Source organism: Cherax quadricarinatus, chromosome 22 (assembly GCF_038502225.1).
Source record: "Cherax quadricarinatus isolate ZL_2023a chromosome 22, ASM3850222v1, whole genome shotgun sequence".
Lineage (NCBI taxonomy): Eukaryota > Metazoa > Arthropoda > Malacostraca > Decapoda > Parastacidae > Cherax > Cherax quadricarinatus.
In genome coordinates this window covers 19,290,581-19,304,776 of record NC_091313.1, presented here as the reverse complement: position 1 = coordinate 19,304,776, position 14,196 = coordinate 19,290,581, and the positions used below count along the sequence as shown (strand labels likewise).

Genomic DNA, 14,196 nt, shown 5'->3' with positions numbered 1-14,196 from the left:
ATTCCCTTCTTTGCCTCCATAGATAACATTTTTTGACTCCACATATACCTCAATGCACCACTCACCTTTTTTCCCTCATCAATTCTATGATTAACCTCATCCTTCATAAATCCATCCGCCGACACGTCAACTCCCAAGTATCTGAAAACATTCACTTCTTCCATACTCCTCCTCCCCAATTTGATATCCAATTTTTCTTTATCTAAATCATTTGACACCCTCATCACCTTACTCTTTTCTATGTTCACTTTCAACTTTCTACCTTTACACACATTCCCAAACTAATCCACTAACCTTTGCAATTTTTCTTTAGAATCTCCCATAAGCACAGTATCATCAGCAAAAAGTAACTGTGTCAATTCCCATTTTGAATTTGATTCCCCAAAATTTAATCCCACCCCTCTCCCGAACACCCTAGCATTTACTTCCTTTACAACCCCATCTATAAATATATTAAACAACCATGGTGACATTACACATCCCTGTCTAAGACCTACTTTTACCGGGAAGTAGTCTCCCTCTCTTCTACACACCCTAACCTGAGCCTCACTATCCTCATAAAAACTCTTTACAGCATTTAATAACTTACCACCTATTCCATATACTTGCAACATCTGCCACATTGCTCCTCTATCCACTCTATCATATGCCTTTTCTAAATCCATAAATGCAATAAAAACTTCTCTACCTTTATCTAAATACTGTTCACATATATGCTTCAATGTAAACACTTGATCTACACATCCCCTACCCACTCTGAAACCTCCTTGCTCATCCGCAATCCTACATTCTGTCTTACCTCTAATTCTTTCAATTATAACCCTACCGTACACTTTTCCTGGTATACTCAGTAAACTTATTCTTTTATAATTTTTACAGTCTCTTTTGTCCCCTTTCCCTTTATATAAAGGGACTATACATGCTCTCCGCCAATCCCTAGGTACCTTCCCCTCTTTCATACATTTATTAAACAAAAGTACCAACCACTCCAACACTATATCCCCCCCTGCTTTTAACATTTCTGTCATGATCCCATCAGTTCCAGCTGACCCCCTTTCATTTTACGTAATGCCTCACGTACCTCCCCCACACTTACATTCTGCTCTTCTTCACTCCTAAAAGATGGTATACCTCCCTGACCAGTGCATGAAATTACTGCCTCTGTTTCTTCCTTAACATTTAAAAGTTCCTCAAAATATTCTCGCCATCTACCTAATACCTCCATCTCCCCATCTACTAACTCCCCTACTCTGTTTTTAACTGACAAATCCATACTTTCACTAGGCTTTCTTAACTTGTTGAACTCACTCCAAAATTTTTTCTTATTTTCATTAAAATTTCTTGACAGTGCCTCTCCCACTCTATCATCTGCTCTCCTTTTGCACTCTCTCACCACTCTCTTTACCTTTCTTTTACTCTCCATATACTCTGCTCTTCTTATAACACTTCTGCTTTGTAAAAACCTCTCATAAGCTACCTTTTTCTCTTTTATCACACCCTTTACTTCATCATTCCACCAATCACTCCTCTTTCCTCCTGCCCCCACCTTCCTATAACCACAAACTTCTGACCCACATTCTAATACTGCATTTTTAAAACTATTCCAACCCTCTTCAACCCCCCCCACTACTCATCTTTGCACTAGCCCACCTTTCTGCCAATAGTCACTTATACTCACCCGAACTTCCTCCTCCCTTAGTTAGGTTAGGTTAGGTAAGGTTCGTCAGGAAACAGGACAAATCTCCCTTAGTTTATACACTTTCACCTCCCTCTTACTTGTTGTTGCCACCTTCCTCTTTTCCCATCTACCTCTTACTCTAACTGTAGTTACAACTAAATAATGATCCGATATATCAGTTGCCCCTCTATAAACATGTACATCCTGGAGCCTACCCATCAACCTTTTATCCACCAATACATAATCTAATAAACTACTTTCATTATGTGCTACATCATACCTTGTATATTTATTTATCCTCTTTTTCATAAAATATGTATTACTTATTACCAAATCTCTTTCTACACATAGCTCAATTAAAGGCTCACCATTTACATTTACCCCTGGCACCCCAAATTTACCTACCTACTCCCTCCATAACATTTTTACCCACTTTAGCATTGGAATCCCCAACCACCATTACTCTCACCCTTGATTCAAAACTCCCCACGCATTCACTCAACATTTCCCAAAATCTCTCTCTCCTCTACACTTTTCTCTTCTCCAGGTGCATACACGCTTATTATAACCCACTTTTCACATCCATAACCCACTTTTCACATCCAATCTTTATTTTACTCCACATAATCCTTGAATTAATACATTTATAGTCCCTCTTTTCCTGCCATAGCTTATCCTTCAACATTATTGCTACTCCTTCTTTAGCTCTAACTCTATTTGAAACCCCTGACCTAATCCCATTTATTCCTCTCCACTGAAACTCTCCCACCCCCTTCAGCTTTGTTTCACTTAAAGCCAGGACATCCAGCTTCTTCTCATTCATAACATCCACAATCATCTCTTTCTTATCATCTGCACAACATCCACACACATTCAGACTTCCCACTTTGACAATTTTCTTCTTCTTATTCTTTTTAGTAATCTTTACAGGAAAAGGGGTTACTAGCCCATTGTTCCCGGCATTTTAGTTGACTTTTACAACACGCATGGCTTACGGAGGAAAGATTCTTATTCCACTTCCCCATGGATATAAAAGGAAAAGTAATAAGACCAAGAACTATTAAGATAAAATCAAAGAAAACTCAGATGAGTGTGTATAAATAAATGTGTACATGTATGTGTAGTGTGACCTAAGTGTAAGTAGAAGTAGCAAGACATGCCTGTAATCTTGCATATTTATGAGACAGACAAAACACATCAGCAATCCTACCATCATGTATAACAATCACAGGCTTTCGTTTTACACTCACTTGGCAGGACGGTAGTACCTCCCTGGGTGGTTGCTGTCTACCAACCTACTACCTAACATAACATAACTAACTCATAACAAGGCATATAAATCCTCCCGACAATCTTATTATAAATTGGGTTGTAAGTATATTTATGAAAAAAAAAGAATTTAGCAATTTGATTCTACTACTGTGGTGATAATGAATTTAAGCCAGTGTGATCCATTATGCAAAATTATAAATACAGGTCCCCAACCTACTAACTTCCAATTTATGATGTTCTGCACTTACAATATTGGCCCTTTGGAATTGATGACTTACAAACACAAGTCTGAAGTTACAACCATTGCAAATTTTTAAACAAAATATTTTTAATAGTTTTCTCTGTAATTTTATCAAATGCATTATATTTTGCATATATTCAGTTTATGCATGTGTATAAAATTCACATTTATTTCATAAATATCAATAATATAACTGTAGATTCAATAATTCAAATTTTCTTAAAGCTAAATTATATTTCTCCTATGTATTTTTCAACATATACATTGATATTTTATGAGAGTTCGAGTTACTGATATGTGTTGGACTCTCTTGTGTAGTCAAAAACTGTAGCTACATATAACAATTACATCTGTTTTTGAATGGTGTGTGTGTACAGTAAGTGGTCAGTGAGTGAGGTGACAACTCTTACACCCCTACCCTCATAGCTCAGGCATGCAGTAACCTTCACCTTACCATATGTTTAGGCACCTTATACCCTTGCCATAATAATGGTGTGGTTTAAGGTGGACACAGGGTGCAGGTGGTTAAACACAATGTGGGGTGGTGTGGGTAGCTAAGCACCATTGTTAATGAGGAGCTGATCAAAATATCGACTTGGATGACAGTCAATAAACTTGCGCTTAACACTGACAAAACCTACTACATTATGTTTGGTAGCAGAGCAGGAGATGCACAAATTAACATTAAGATCGACAACACTCTAATTGCCAGGCATAATGAGGGCAAATTCCTAGGCCTATACCTCGACAACAACCTGAACTTCAGCACCCATATCCAACACATAACCAAAAAAGTATCCAAAACGGTTGGGATCCTCTCCAAGATACGATACTACGTGCCGCAAACTGCCCTTCTCACACTATACCATTCACTTATATATCCATACCTCACCTATGCTATCTGTGCTTGGGGTTCAACTGCAGCAACACACCTAAAGCCAATAATAACCCAACAAAAAGCCGCAGTAAGAATAATCACTAAATCCCATCCCTGGCAACACACCCCCCACTCTTCATAGATCTAAACTTACTCCCTGTTCAGTACATCCACACTTACTACTGTGCAATCTACATCTACAGGACCTTAAATTCCAATATTAACCTTGACCTAAAACACTTTCTTGATAGTTGTGACAGAACCCACAGGCACAACACCAGACCCAAACATCTCTATGACATTCCCCGTGTCTGACTAAACCTTTACAAAAATTCAATGTATGTCAAAGGCCCTAAAATCTGGAACACCCTACCTGAAAATTCTAAAACTACAGACACATTCATCACCTTCAAAACTACCATCAGAAAACATCTTATCTCCCTGAGACACCCTGTCAACTAATTACACGAATACCACCTGGTGGTTAACACTTACACTCACTCGCCCATTTGACCATAAACAGAAATATCCATCTCAATCTCAAAGTAATGAATCTTAACTAGTCATAAGTTGACCTGTGATACTCCAATACTGAAACTATGTATAGTGCCAAAACAAAAGCATTCACATTGCTAAACTCACAAACTAGTATTTAGTCACTTAGCCATAATACCAACTTACCTCATAATTTTGTAATATTTTAAACTTAAGATTTAATTTAAGTCTGCCCGAAATGCCTAGCCATGCTAGGTGTTCTAGTGGTACACTCTGTAATTATTATTTTACTACATGTAAACCACACAATAACCAAATTCTGTAAACTCAGCATTGTAATCCTTATAGAGAATAAACTTTGAATCTTTTGGAGCACAACAAGGGGTGGAATACAAGAAAGAAACCAGAGAGCAAAAGTAAAGTGGGACTGGAGGGTCAATATGATGGGAGAGAGTATCATAATACTGATAGCATACAATACCAATAAGTTAATGAATGAGATATGTGTAACACTTAGCTACATGACATAGCAACACCATGGTATCTTAGTACAGGGAAAGTTTCTGCAGTTCCTTTGCCAAACAAATGTTTAGCATGACTCACTTCCACTAGTTGGTCATGCTCACCTGTGATGTCATGTCCAGATGCTACACCTCACTTATACTCCAGTACTGTATGTAAGGTCTGGCTGCAAGTCACTGCTTTAGGCTTGAAGAACTACCTACCACAGCTGAGGGACTCATCATCTCAAAACTACTACTGTCTCCAGTTTTGTATTCAACTTAAAATGCCTGTTGCACAAGTGAAACTTTTTGGCCAATGTAGATACTAGTGCTGCATGTGTCTTATTCAGTATTGGGAGCGAGGAATTAAATGTAAGAGGAGGAGATGCATGTGATTGATGTTGAAAGATTTTCTACTATTGCAGGTCTGCCTTGAGCCAGACTTTTCTGTTGATTGCCTGTTTAACCCTTTGACTGTCGCAAGCCCCTTTCTGAAACTGTCATTCTATGTCACAAAATTTTTGGAAAAAAAAAAAAAAAATCGTATGAAATGATAAGAGAATCTTTTCCCGATGGTAATGACACCAAAAGTACGAAATTTGGTCGAAAACTCACGGAATTACGGTCCCGCGAAGTTAGCGGTCTCGGCAACATATACGCATCGGTGATTTCGCCGAATTTGAGCCCTGTTTTTGACCAATTCCACTGTTCCTGTTGACCAAACTCGTAGCTATTTCTTTAGAACTCCATTTTTTCTATCAGTTGAGTACAAGAAACTGCCCATTTACAGATTTGAAATATCCAATCAAGTGGTCAGAAATTGGCAATTTGGCCAATTTCACGCAAATAAAAAAGATGCCAATTTCAAAATAGGGTCCAGAATAAACAATGTAGACATTCTTGGCATTAAAATAACATATCCTCTATTCATTAGCTGCATCTCTAGGCCCCTCTTATATTACTGTTGCTTTCTATTTTGATTTTTTATTCATACAAAAAAATACAAAATTTACTGTTATGCAGAACTGTATTATTGTAAAAATAGTATAAATATCAGTGCACTAGTGAAAGAATATTAGACTCCCCAGTTGACGTGTATTGGATGTGTGGTGTGATTTGCTTACTCCTGAACATTGGTAAAAATCGAACATTTCCAGTACTTTGAGCTCAATTTCAAGGTCGTTTTCATCGTGAAACTAACCAAAATCATCTCTGTTTCTGTAATATGTGTTCCATTTTATCACTTGAGACCATGAAAACGAGAATACAACGATAAATACTATACGAAAATACACCTCAAAGTCGGCATTTTAATCCAAATAAAAAAAACGGTCAGTTTTTTTTCTCATTATGCACTGTATGCTGCAGGATTTTTTTATGTGGTGCACACTGACCACACAGACCCATTCTCTCACGTGTGGGCTTACCAGCTTTCTCCTGCTTGATTTGAATTTATGCGTATTAATACGTCCAAAACACTGGCTCGTAAGACGTATATATACAACCAAAACAGTCAAAGGGTTAAGCAGGCTATAGCTGTTGGTGGCCAGCTGGCCTACACAAGCATCACAGTCTAGTTGATCTGGCACTTTGTGCTTCAGCAATATTTCGGGTATCTGCTGGTAGCAGGATGAATAATCTTGGACCATGAATGATGACACTTGTTTTACTGTGTTCATGGTACCCCTGCTTTTCACAGGATTTATTTTACAGTACCTCCCATACATCTCTTTCTTACCAGCACATTATTGTAGTGTGTAGCACTGGGAATAGGCCTTCATGTACCTTGTATAATTATCAGGTATCCTCTCCTCTTCATCCCAGATAGAATGGAGGTAAGGAATAAGAGGGGAAGGAAAGGAAAGGAAAGGAAAGGGAGGCAAGAGAGAGAAACTGAATTTTATATAGAAAATTGTTATTTAATTTTGTTAGAAGTATATGAAATTAGATACAGGATATTACAGTTCTGGAAAGCACCTCTGATTATATCATGTGTCTGAGAGTACAGCTCCACTTTCCAAACAACAGACTTATGAACAACTATCAGGAATGCATTAATATTGTAAATGGGGGACCTACTGTAAAGCAATATGAAGCAGTCAAAGGTTGATCTGACTGCTCATTTTACATACTCTACATTTGTTTCACTATGTAACAAAACTGAACATGGAAATGCAATCAAAAGGTAAATTACCACTAATTTTTGTACTACAAATCAGCAGTGAAACCTATTGTAATGCAGGAACTACTACTGATGACTAATAAATTTACAAGCCATGTATAAATAGTAACTTTTTTCAAGAGTTGTCTTTAAAATACTGGACTGTAATTCAGTGTTACACCATTATTGCCTACACTAATATTCCACTAATTCTCATACTCAAATTAGATTCCCAACATTTTTCATTTATGTGATATCTTCTGTTCCAAACAGCTTTAAAGTGTCAGATGTCTATCCACCCTGACTCCCAGCAGTAGCTCTGCCAATGTTCAATATCTTGCTGGAATGTATAGTGATGCAATGTGCAACACTACAGATTTTTTTCATAGCCACATTTGATGTTGGCAACTACCATTACCCCTTTCCCATTCATATTATGTCAACCTGCTTTGATTACAAGACACTCAAGCCTGTGACATTCTGAATTGCACTGTCACTTTAATGTTTGACTTGACATGATCTTTCTCCCCTGAATCATACAACACCTGTAACTCCTGCTAGCACCTATTGGAAGAGCGATACACCAGACTAAAAAAAAAAAGCCATTAGCGTGAGAGCCTTACAGATGCCTGTGGAGGTTCCTGCTCCATTGCAAAATACCCAGTACTGTATTGTGCACTTTACAGGAAGCAATTATATATGAAATCCAGTAAATCTGCACCAAATTTTAAATTAATAACTGCTTGAGCATGGCAAACACTGCATACTGTATACATACCCTGTGAACCCAATCTTTGCATTCTGTGTCACCAATGCATCTATCAAGAGCATTTGGTGTCAAGACTAAGAGGAAGTTCTTTGCTTGTCGAATTGAATTTAGCAAATTGTTATCAAATTTCCCAGCCTCCAATCGTTCAACATCAATGAATACAGAGAAATCTTTAAGCTGCATATGGACCTTTAGTAAACTGAAAAGACAAAAAACGTATCATTGTGAATTTTATTTTTTCAGATTTAAATAAGTAAAAATAATCCAAAAATAATATCAGTACATTTTTTTCAGATTTAAATATAAAAAAATAATAAAAAAAATAATATCAGTACATGTTTACCTTGCTAACTGTGAACCATTAGAACGTCTATAGCTGATGAAAACATCTAGGGTCTTATCTAGAGAATTGGCATCTTGGAGTTGTCCACTGTCATCTGTAATACAAATAGCTACCATTATGGTTTTATCTGCCATGTTTGAGCATTAAAAAAAAGATTCAACACTACCTTCCATATACAAGATTACACAAACATTATACAAATATACATACACATGCACACATTTACTTTATGTATTTTTAACACACCAGCTGTGTATTACACTTGTTTTGCTATTACAATTATTAAATAACAAAGGCTGTATGACCCTAGTGGATTTAGCACTTAGTTTTGATTCTTGTAGTAATAATAATTAAATAATACCTGTCATCACAGAGGCAAAATTAAGTTTGATTTTTAATAAGTATTCTAAGCTAATACAAAATTTTGTAAATGAATCCCTACATTATGTACATTCATTCATGAAGTATGACCAATTTTTTGGTTGGTTCTATTGTCTCCTGAGTCATTAAGTTCAATAATGCAAACTCTTGTTACACATATGCCAATACCTAAAATAATCAAATCTCTTAAAATCAACATTAGTTGTATGTCAAATTTTGTGTTGTTAGAAAACATTTAATTTTGCTAAGTACTCTGACAACCATTTCTTGGATGCCTGTGTAGGGTGCTTCCCTATCTTCTGTCTCTGCCTGCTATGTCCCCATGACAACAACGGCTCATGGAGTCTCAATTCTCTCACTTCTTTGCCTCTGAAGACTGGTGACAGTCCAAAAGACCGAGCTGTGGATCTGTTGCATACTATACATGCATACACACACTGTACATACATGCAGAATGAATAAAAGATATATACAGTATACACCCTGCCTCGGTGGGAGACAGCCGACTTGTTGAAAATAACAAAAAAAAAATTTTCAACATGTCAGCCATCTCCCATCGAGGCAAGGTGACCCAAAAAAAGAAGCACTTTCACCATCATTCACACTTAATCACTGTCTTTTTAAATGTGACTGTTTAGATGTCCAAACAGCCAATATCCCAAACCCCTCCTTTAAAGTGCATGCACTGTACTTCCCATTTCCATTATTCAATTTTGACTATATAAAAATAAACAGTATCCCTGAATCTCTTAATAAAATATTACCCTGCTCACACTCCAACAGCTCATTAAGTCCCAAAAACCATTCATCTCCATTCACTCTTATCTAACAAGCTCACACATGCCTGCTGTATGTCCAAGCCCCTTGCACACTGACTCTGCCATGGGCTGCCACTGTTACCTTCTGCCTTGCCTCAGAGAATTTCCCCTCCTATCTGTTGCTGTCTTGCTACATTGCAAGCTCCTGATGATGCACGAGAATGCAAAAGATCTAGAGCTAAAGATTTCCTTCCCTGTGTAGTTTGTTCTACATTAAGATCGCCTGTTTGCGACTGTATTGCGCACGCACGCACACATGCACGCACACACACACACACACACAATGTATGTATGTATGTTTATACATACTCGTAGTATATTCTAAATATTTCTTAAACTTAATTCAGAAGGCTAGTACTTTGTCAGATTGTCTTTAATATTAAGGTTCAGTTTATGATATCAGAGCACTTTAGTATACGTATACATTATATTTTCATGCCATGAATAACATTTTTCTAGAGACAAACACTTACATTTGAATATTTTGATAAGCATACTAATTATAGAATTAGGGTGTCTTAAAATCAAGATGTAAAACTAGATTATTGAAAATTGTGTTAGAGGAATGTTACTCACAGTTTTTTAGCTTTTCATATCCTATGTTTGTTGCATGCAATAAAAGCCATTATTTAATGCACACCTAACAAGTCAATGATATGATAGGCACTGTAAGCTCTTAAGGTAAACAATTTTTTATGTCTAAACTTTAAATGATAACCTCATATTTTTAAGAAAATATCATTTTATCTAAAATGACAATGAAATGAAAAAAATATAAATGCTTCCATTTAACTTGCATCTTAACTTATACTCACTCAATATCGTGTCTCTAATTCTTTGTCGATGAATTGAATTGTAAATACCACATTCTGTAATTAGCTGCTCTTCAGTGAGATATCTGCAAAATAAATTTATCATGAAATCAGTCTACAGAATGATGAATTTACTTGACCTCTTGATATTTAGTGAATATGTTTTAGTAAGAACTTACTGTACTTCAGGGTAAATTTTAATTTATATTTAATTTGTAAATAATTTAAAGTACATATAAATGAACAGTATGTGTGTGACTTGTGGAAATTACAGTATGCACAGTACCTACCGAAGACAATCTCGAGTGACTCCTGCTCGCAGCATGCGGTAAGTGTATTCTGCAAATTCTTTATCAATTTCTACCATAAACTCATTCAGCTTGGTGGAGTCACAAGATGAATAATCAGCAAGAAGTTTCAATTTTCTTAATTCCCTCATAAATCTTTGCCTGAGAATGCCATTTTTTATGCCAATATCATCACGAAGGTTTTCCTCTGTGAGCTGTAATAAGAGATCCCCATCTACTCGTGAACTTACAAAGTTGTCACCATACTGTAAGAATGCAATTTGCTTGACCCATTCTTTCACATCTTCAGGTGTCCACAATGGTACCTGCTGACTTAGTTTATGTGGGACCTCTTCTCCTATAAGACGAAGTGCCTGTACTGCATACTTGCTGGCAATGGCATTAGGAGAACTAGCAACTTCTTTGAGTGGCTCAATAGCACCAATTTCTCTGAAGAGTTCAATGTTTCCTTGCTGTTTTTTTATACCAGCTTCCATACAAAAATGAAAAGCTGCCAAATTTCGGGCTTCCTCTCTTTTACTTCTTAGTACTGGCAGAAGTCGTTGCAGCCAGCTTTGACTCTGTCCATGTCTGTGTGCTACCGTAGAATTGGCAAACTGATCTGGAATTTGATTCAAAACAAATGGTTCTACAAGATTCAATGTTCCTGACTGTAAAACAGCGGCTTCCAATTCCTTGTTGGCAACGAGAGTAGCAATTGCTAGACAGGCATAATATTTGATGTTGTCGTCAGAATGAAAAGCAAGAGGGAAGAGCCACATGGGAACCTTACGCTGTATCATTGCCTGTTGATTATCTGATCCACCATAGAGAGACAAATTTGCTAAAGCTACAGCACAATGTCTCAGAGTTTCAACATCAGATTTTCTACATTCTGACAGCACAGCATCTAGACCTCCTAACTGTATGATATCCGAACATGTTCCTTCACTGTGTTTAAACAGGTGCTCTAGAATGCCTGTTCCCACACGAGATTTGTCCACAGAAGTGCCATTCCTTGTACAATCACAGGCAACATTTACTACATTTTCTAGTCCCTTCTCAACTACATATCCTCGATTTTCTGTTGTGAGGCACTGTTCTAACACTTTGGCACTTGAAAACTTCAAATCTGAGTCATCAGACCTACAGTTGTCAAGTAGGATGTCCATACCACCATTATTCCTCAAAACATTACATAATGAAAAGCCCAATTCATGGCCATAAATGGGAACTGACCAGGCTTTTCTCATCATATCATCAATATTTTCTAGCAGATGGGGAGCATCTTTAAGACATTCATTAACAGTTAGAGACTTCAACTGATCAACAAAGGACGACATCACACCAGAATAACGCATAATAGCATTCTGAATGTCCACAGGTTGAGATGAAGCACTAAGGTTGTCTAAGTCCTCGAAGCCGGTGATGTTCACATTGCTCTGGAAGGATAAAATAAAAAGATGAAAATACTATGGTTATGTATTCAAACTTACATACAGTATATCATATACATTTTGTAATACAGTGGTACCTCGAGTTACGAACTTAATTCATTCCAGAAGGCTGTTCAAGTGCCGATACCAAATGAATTTGTTCCCATAAAGAATAATGTAAATTAGATTAGTCCGTTTCAGACCCCCAAAAATACACTTACAAAAGCACTTACAAAATTACACTTACATAACTGTTTGAGTTGGGAGCTGTTCGAAACTTGAGGTACCACTGTACTGTATATCATATACTGTATTACAAAAATTGTGATTAGACATAAATAAAAGTCAATAATGAACTGTAAAACTACTTTCAATAAAGTTTAGGAATCAAAATTAAGACTCACGAAATCGTAATGACATGATTGCAAACAAACCATACCAGGGGCAGGTTCTATCCCATCCCGTGGTATGGTTCTTTTCAAAATTAAGAATTACAAATTCATAGCACAAAAACTCATACATACCTGTGATGCAGTCATGGAGGAAGACTGCTTGGTACACACGCCTTTGGTCTTGATGGTGAGGCCTGACTTGGCTGCTTGCCTGGATGACTCCTGGTTGATGGTGCCTGCCGGAGTTTTTGTGAGCCGTTGCTGCTGCTCACTGAGGGCAGAGGTGTGGGCAGAGAAGCCCTCACCTGCCACCCTCATGGTGGCACCCTTCACCTGGGAGCCCTCGCGATGATCCACCTCACCTGCACGCAACTGCCGTGCCTCCTGTAATACAACATAACCAAGTCAATCCTTAACTCATCTTCCTAAAGTAAAGGTGCTAGTTGGCACTATTGAAAATAATGCCTAGACTGATTGCCAAGTTTTGGTTTGTATGCACAAAATTAAAATTGCCTATGGTAAGCAAGTGCTATATTATGAATGGTGTTACATAATCTGAATAATCACAGTATAATAAAAATAAGTTAGTGTTAAGAATATATACACTATATAAAAGTAAATGTGCACGTGTTCAAAACGGAAGTACAGTAAATACAATCAGGTCTAATTTTAAGATAAACAGCTTATCTTTGTTTTGAACTGACAATAAGTATCAACATATTTTGCTATATAATAAATAATGATAATGCAATGAGCAAAGTGTCCATAAAAGTGTTTGTGATGTAAAGGGTTTTGGAAAACTGACAAGTTGAAGAATGAGACTTTTGAAACATTTGGGAATCTTTATTTTGGAAACGTTTCGCCAGCTAGTGGCTTCGGTCCAATTCAGAGAAGAAAAGTGTTAGATGAGGAAGCCACTGGCTGGTGAAACATTACCACAAGAAAGATTCCCAAATGTTGCACAAGTGTCTCATTCTTCATAAAAATGTTTATAGGGGTTTTCTTAAAACATGGGGATGAGGGGGTACTTGTACCTCCTCCCATGGGAGACTTAAGTCTCGAGACACTCCCCAGATAGGGAGCCAAGGCCGGGTCACCACTACTTGGAAAAGACCCGGGCCGAGAGAGTACCGGCGAATAAAAAAAAAAATGGGTATGCCTCCATGTCAATAACCACCAAACAGGGTATATACACAAAGATGCATATGACTGTGCAGAGGTATATCGCAGTGTATACAGACTGAATTAACCAGGTAGACTGCGACTATAATTCCCTTCATGCATTTACCAAGATTTTCATTTAAAACTTGTGGGCCACCAGCAGCAATAGCCTAGCTGACCATGCAAGCTTGGTCCAGGGCCAGGCTGTGGAGTAGGAAAACTCAAAACTCGTCAAAGGTATATCAGATATATATTTAGTTTTATAAAAACCCTTTAAATATTTATTTGACCAGCCTAAAATACGACCTGAACGTTCACGAAATGCCATAGTAATACATAATATTTTATTTTTACACAAGTATACACTTTATATAATGAAACTGGTCTTTCGGTAAAAACTGTGATAATTGCTATAAACTTTAGCGTTGGTTTATGCACGTACCTCCTTGATAGCCTGCGCCTGACATCTGGTAGAAGAGCAGCAGCAGCAACAGCAAGAGGAGCTGGAGCCCTGGACCATTTGTCCAGTGCTCCAGTTATTCCCCACACCATCGTGGTTCACTTGACTAT

At 37.3% G+C, this 14,196-nt stretch overlaps 1 protein-coding gene across 20 annotated transcripts in view; it reads right to left on the bottom strand.

Annotated features, from left to right (window-relative positions):
* Sarm (sterile alpha and armadillo motif) overlaps positions 1 to 14,196 on the bottom strand; it is a 500,429-nt gene that overhangs the window by 11,047 nt on the left and 475,186 nt on the right. For all 20 annotated transcript variants that reach the window (XM_070087507.1, XM_070087508.1, XM_070087513.1 and 17 more), the window contains 5 exons: positions 12,598 to 12,849; positions 10,641 to 12,079; positions 10,354 to 10,436; positions 8,340 to 8,433; positions 8,006 to 8,195 (listed from right to left, as the gene is read on the bottom strand). In XM_070087507.1, coding sequence (XP_069943608.1) covers positions 8,006 to 8,195; positions 8,340 to 8,433; positions 10,354 to 10,436; positions 10,641 to 12,079; positions 12,598 to 12,849 — 2,058 coding nt within the window. The remainder of the gene's footprint in view (positions 1 to 8,005; positions 8,196 to 8,339; positions 8,434 to 10,353; positions 10,437 to 10,640; positions 12,080 to 12,597; positions 12,850 to 14,196) is intronic.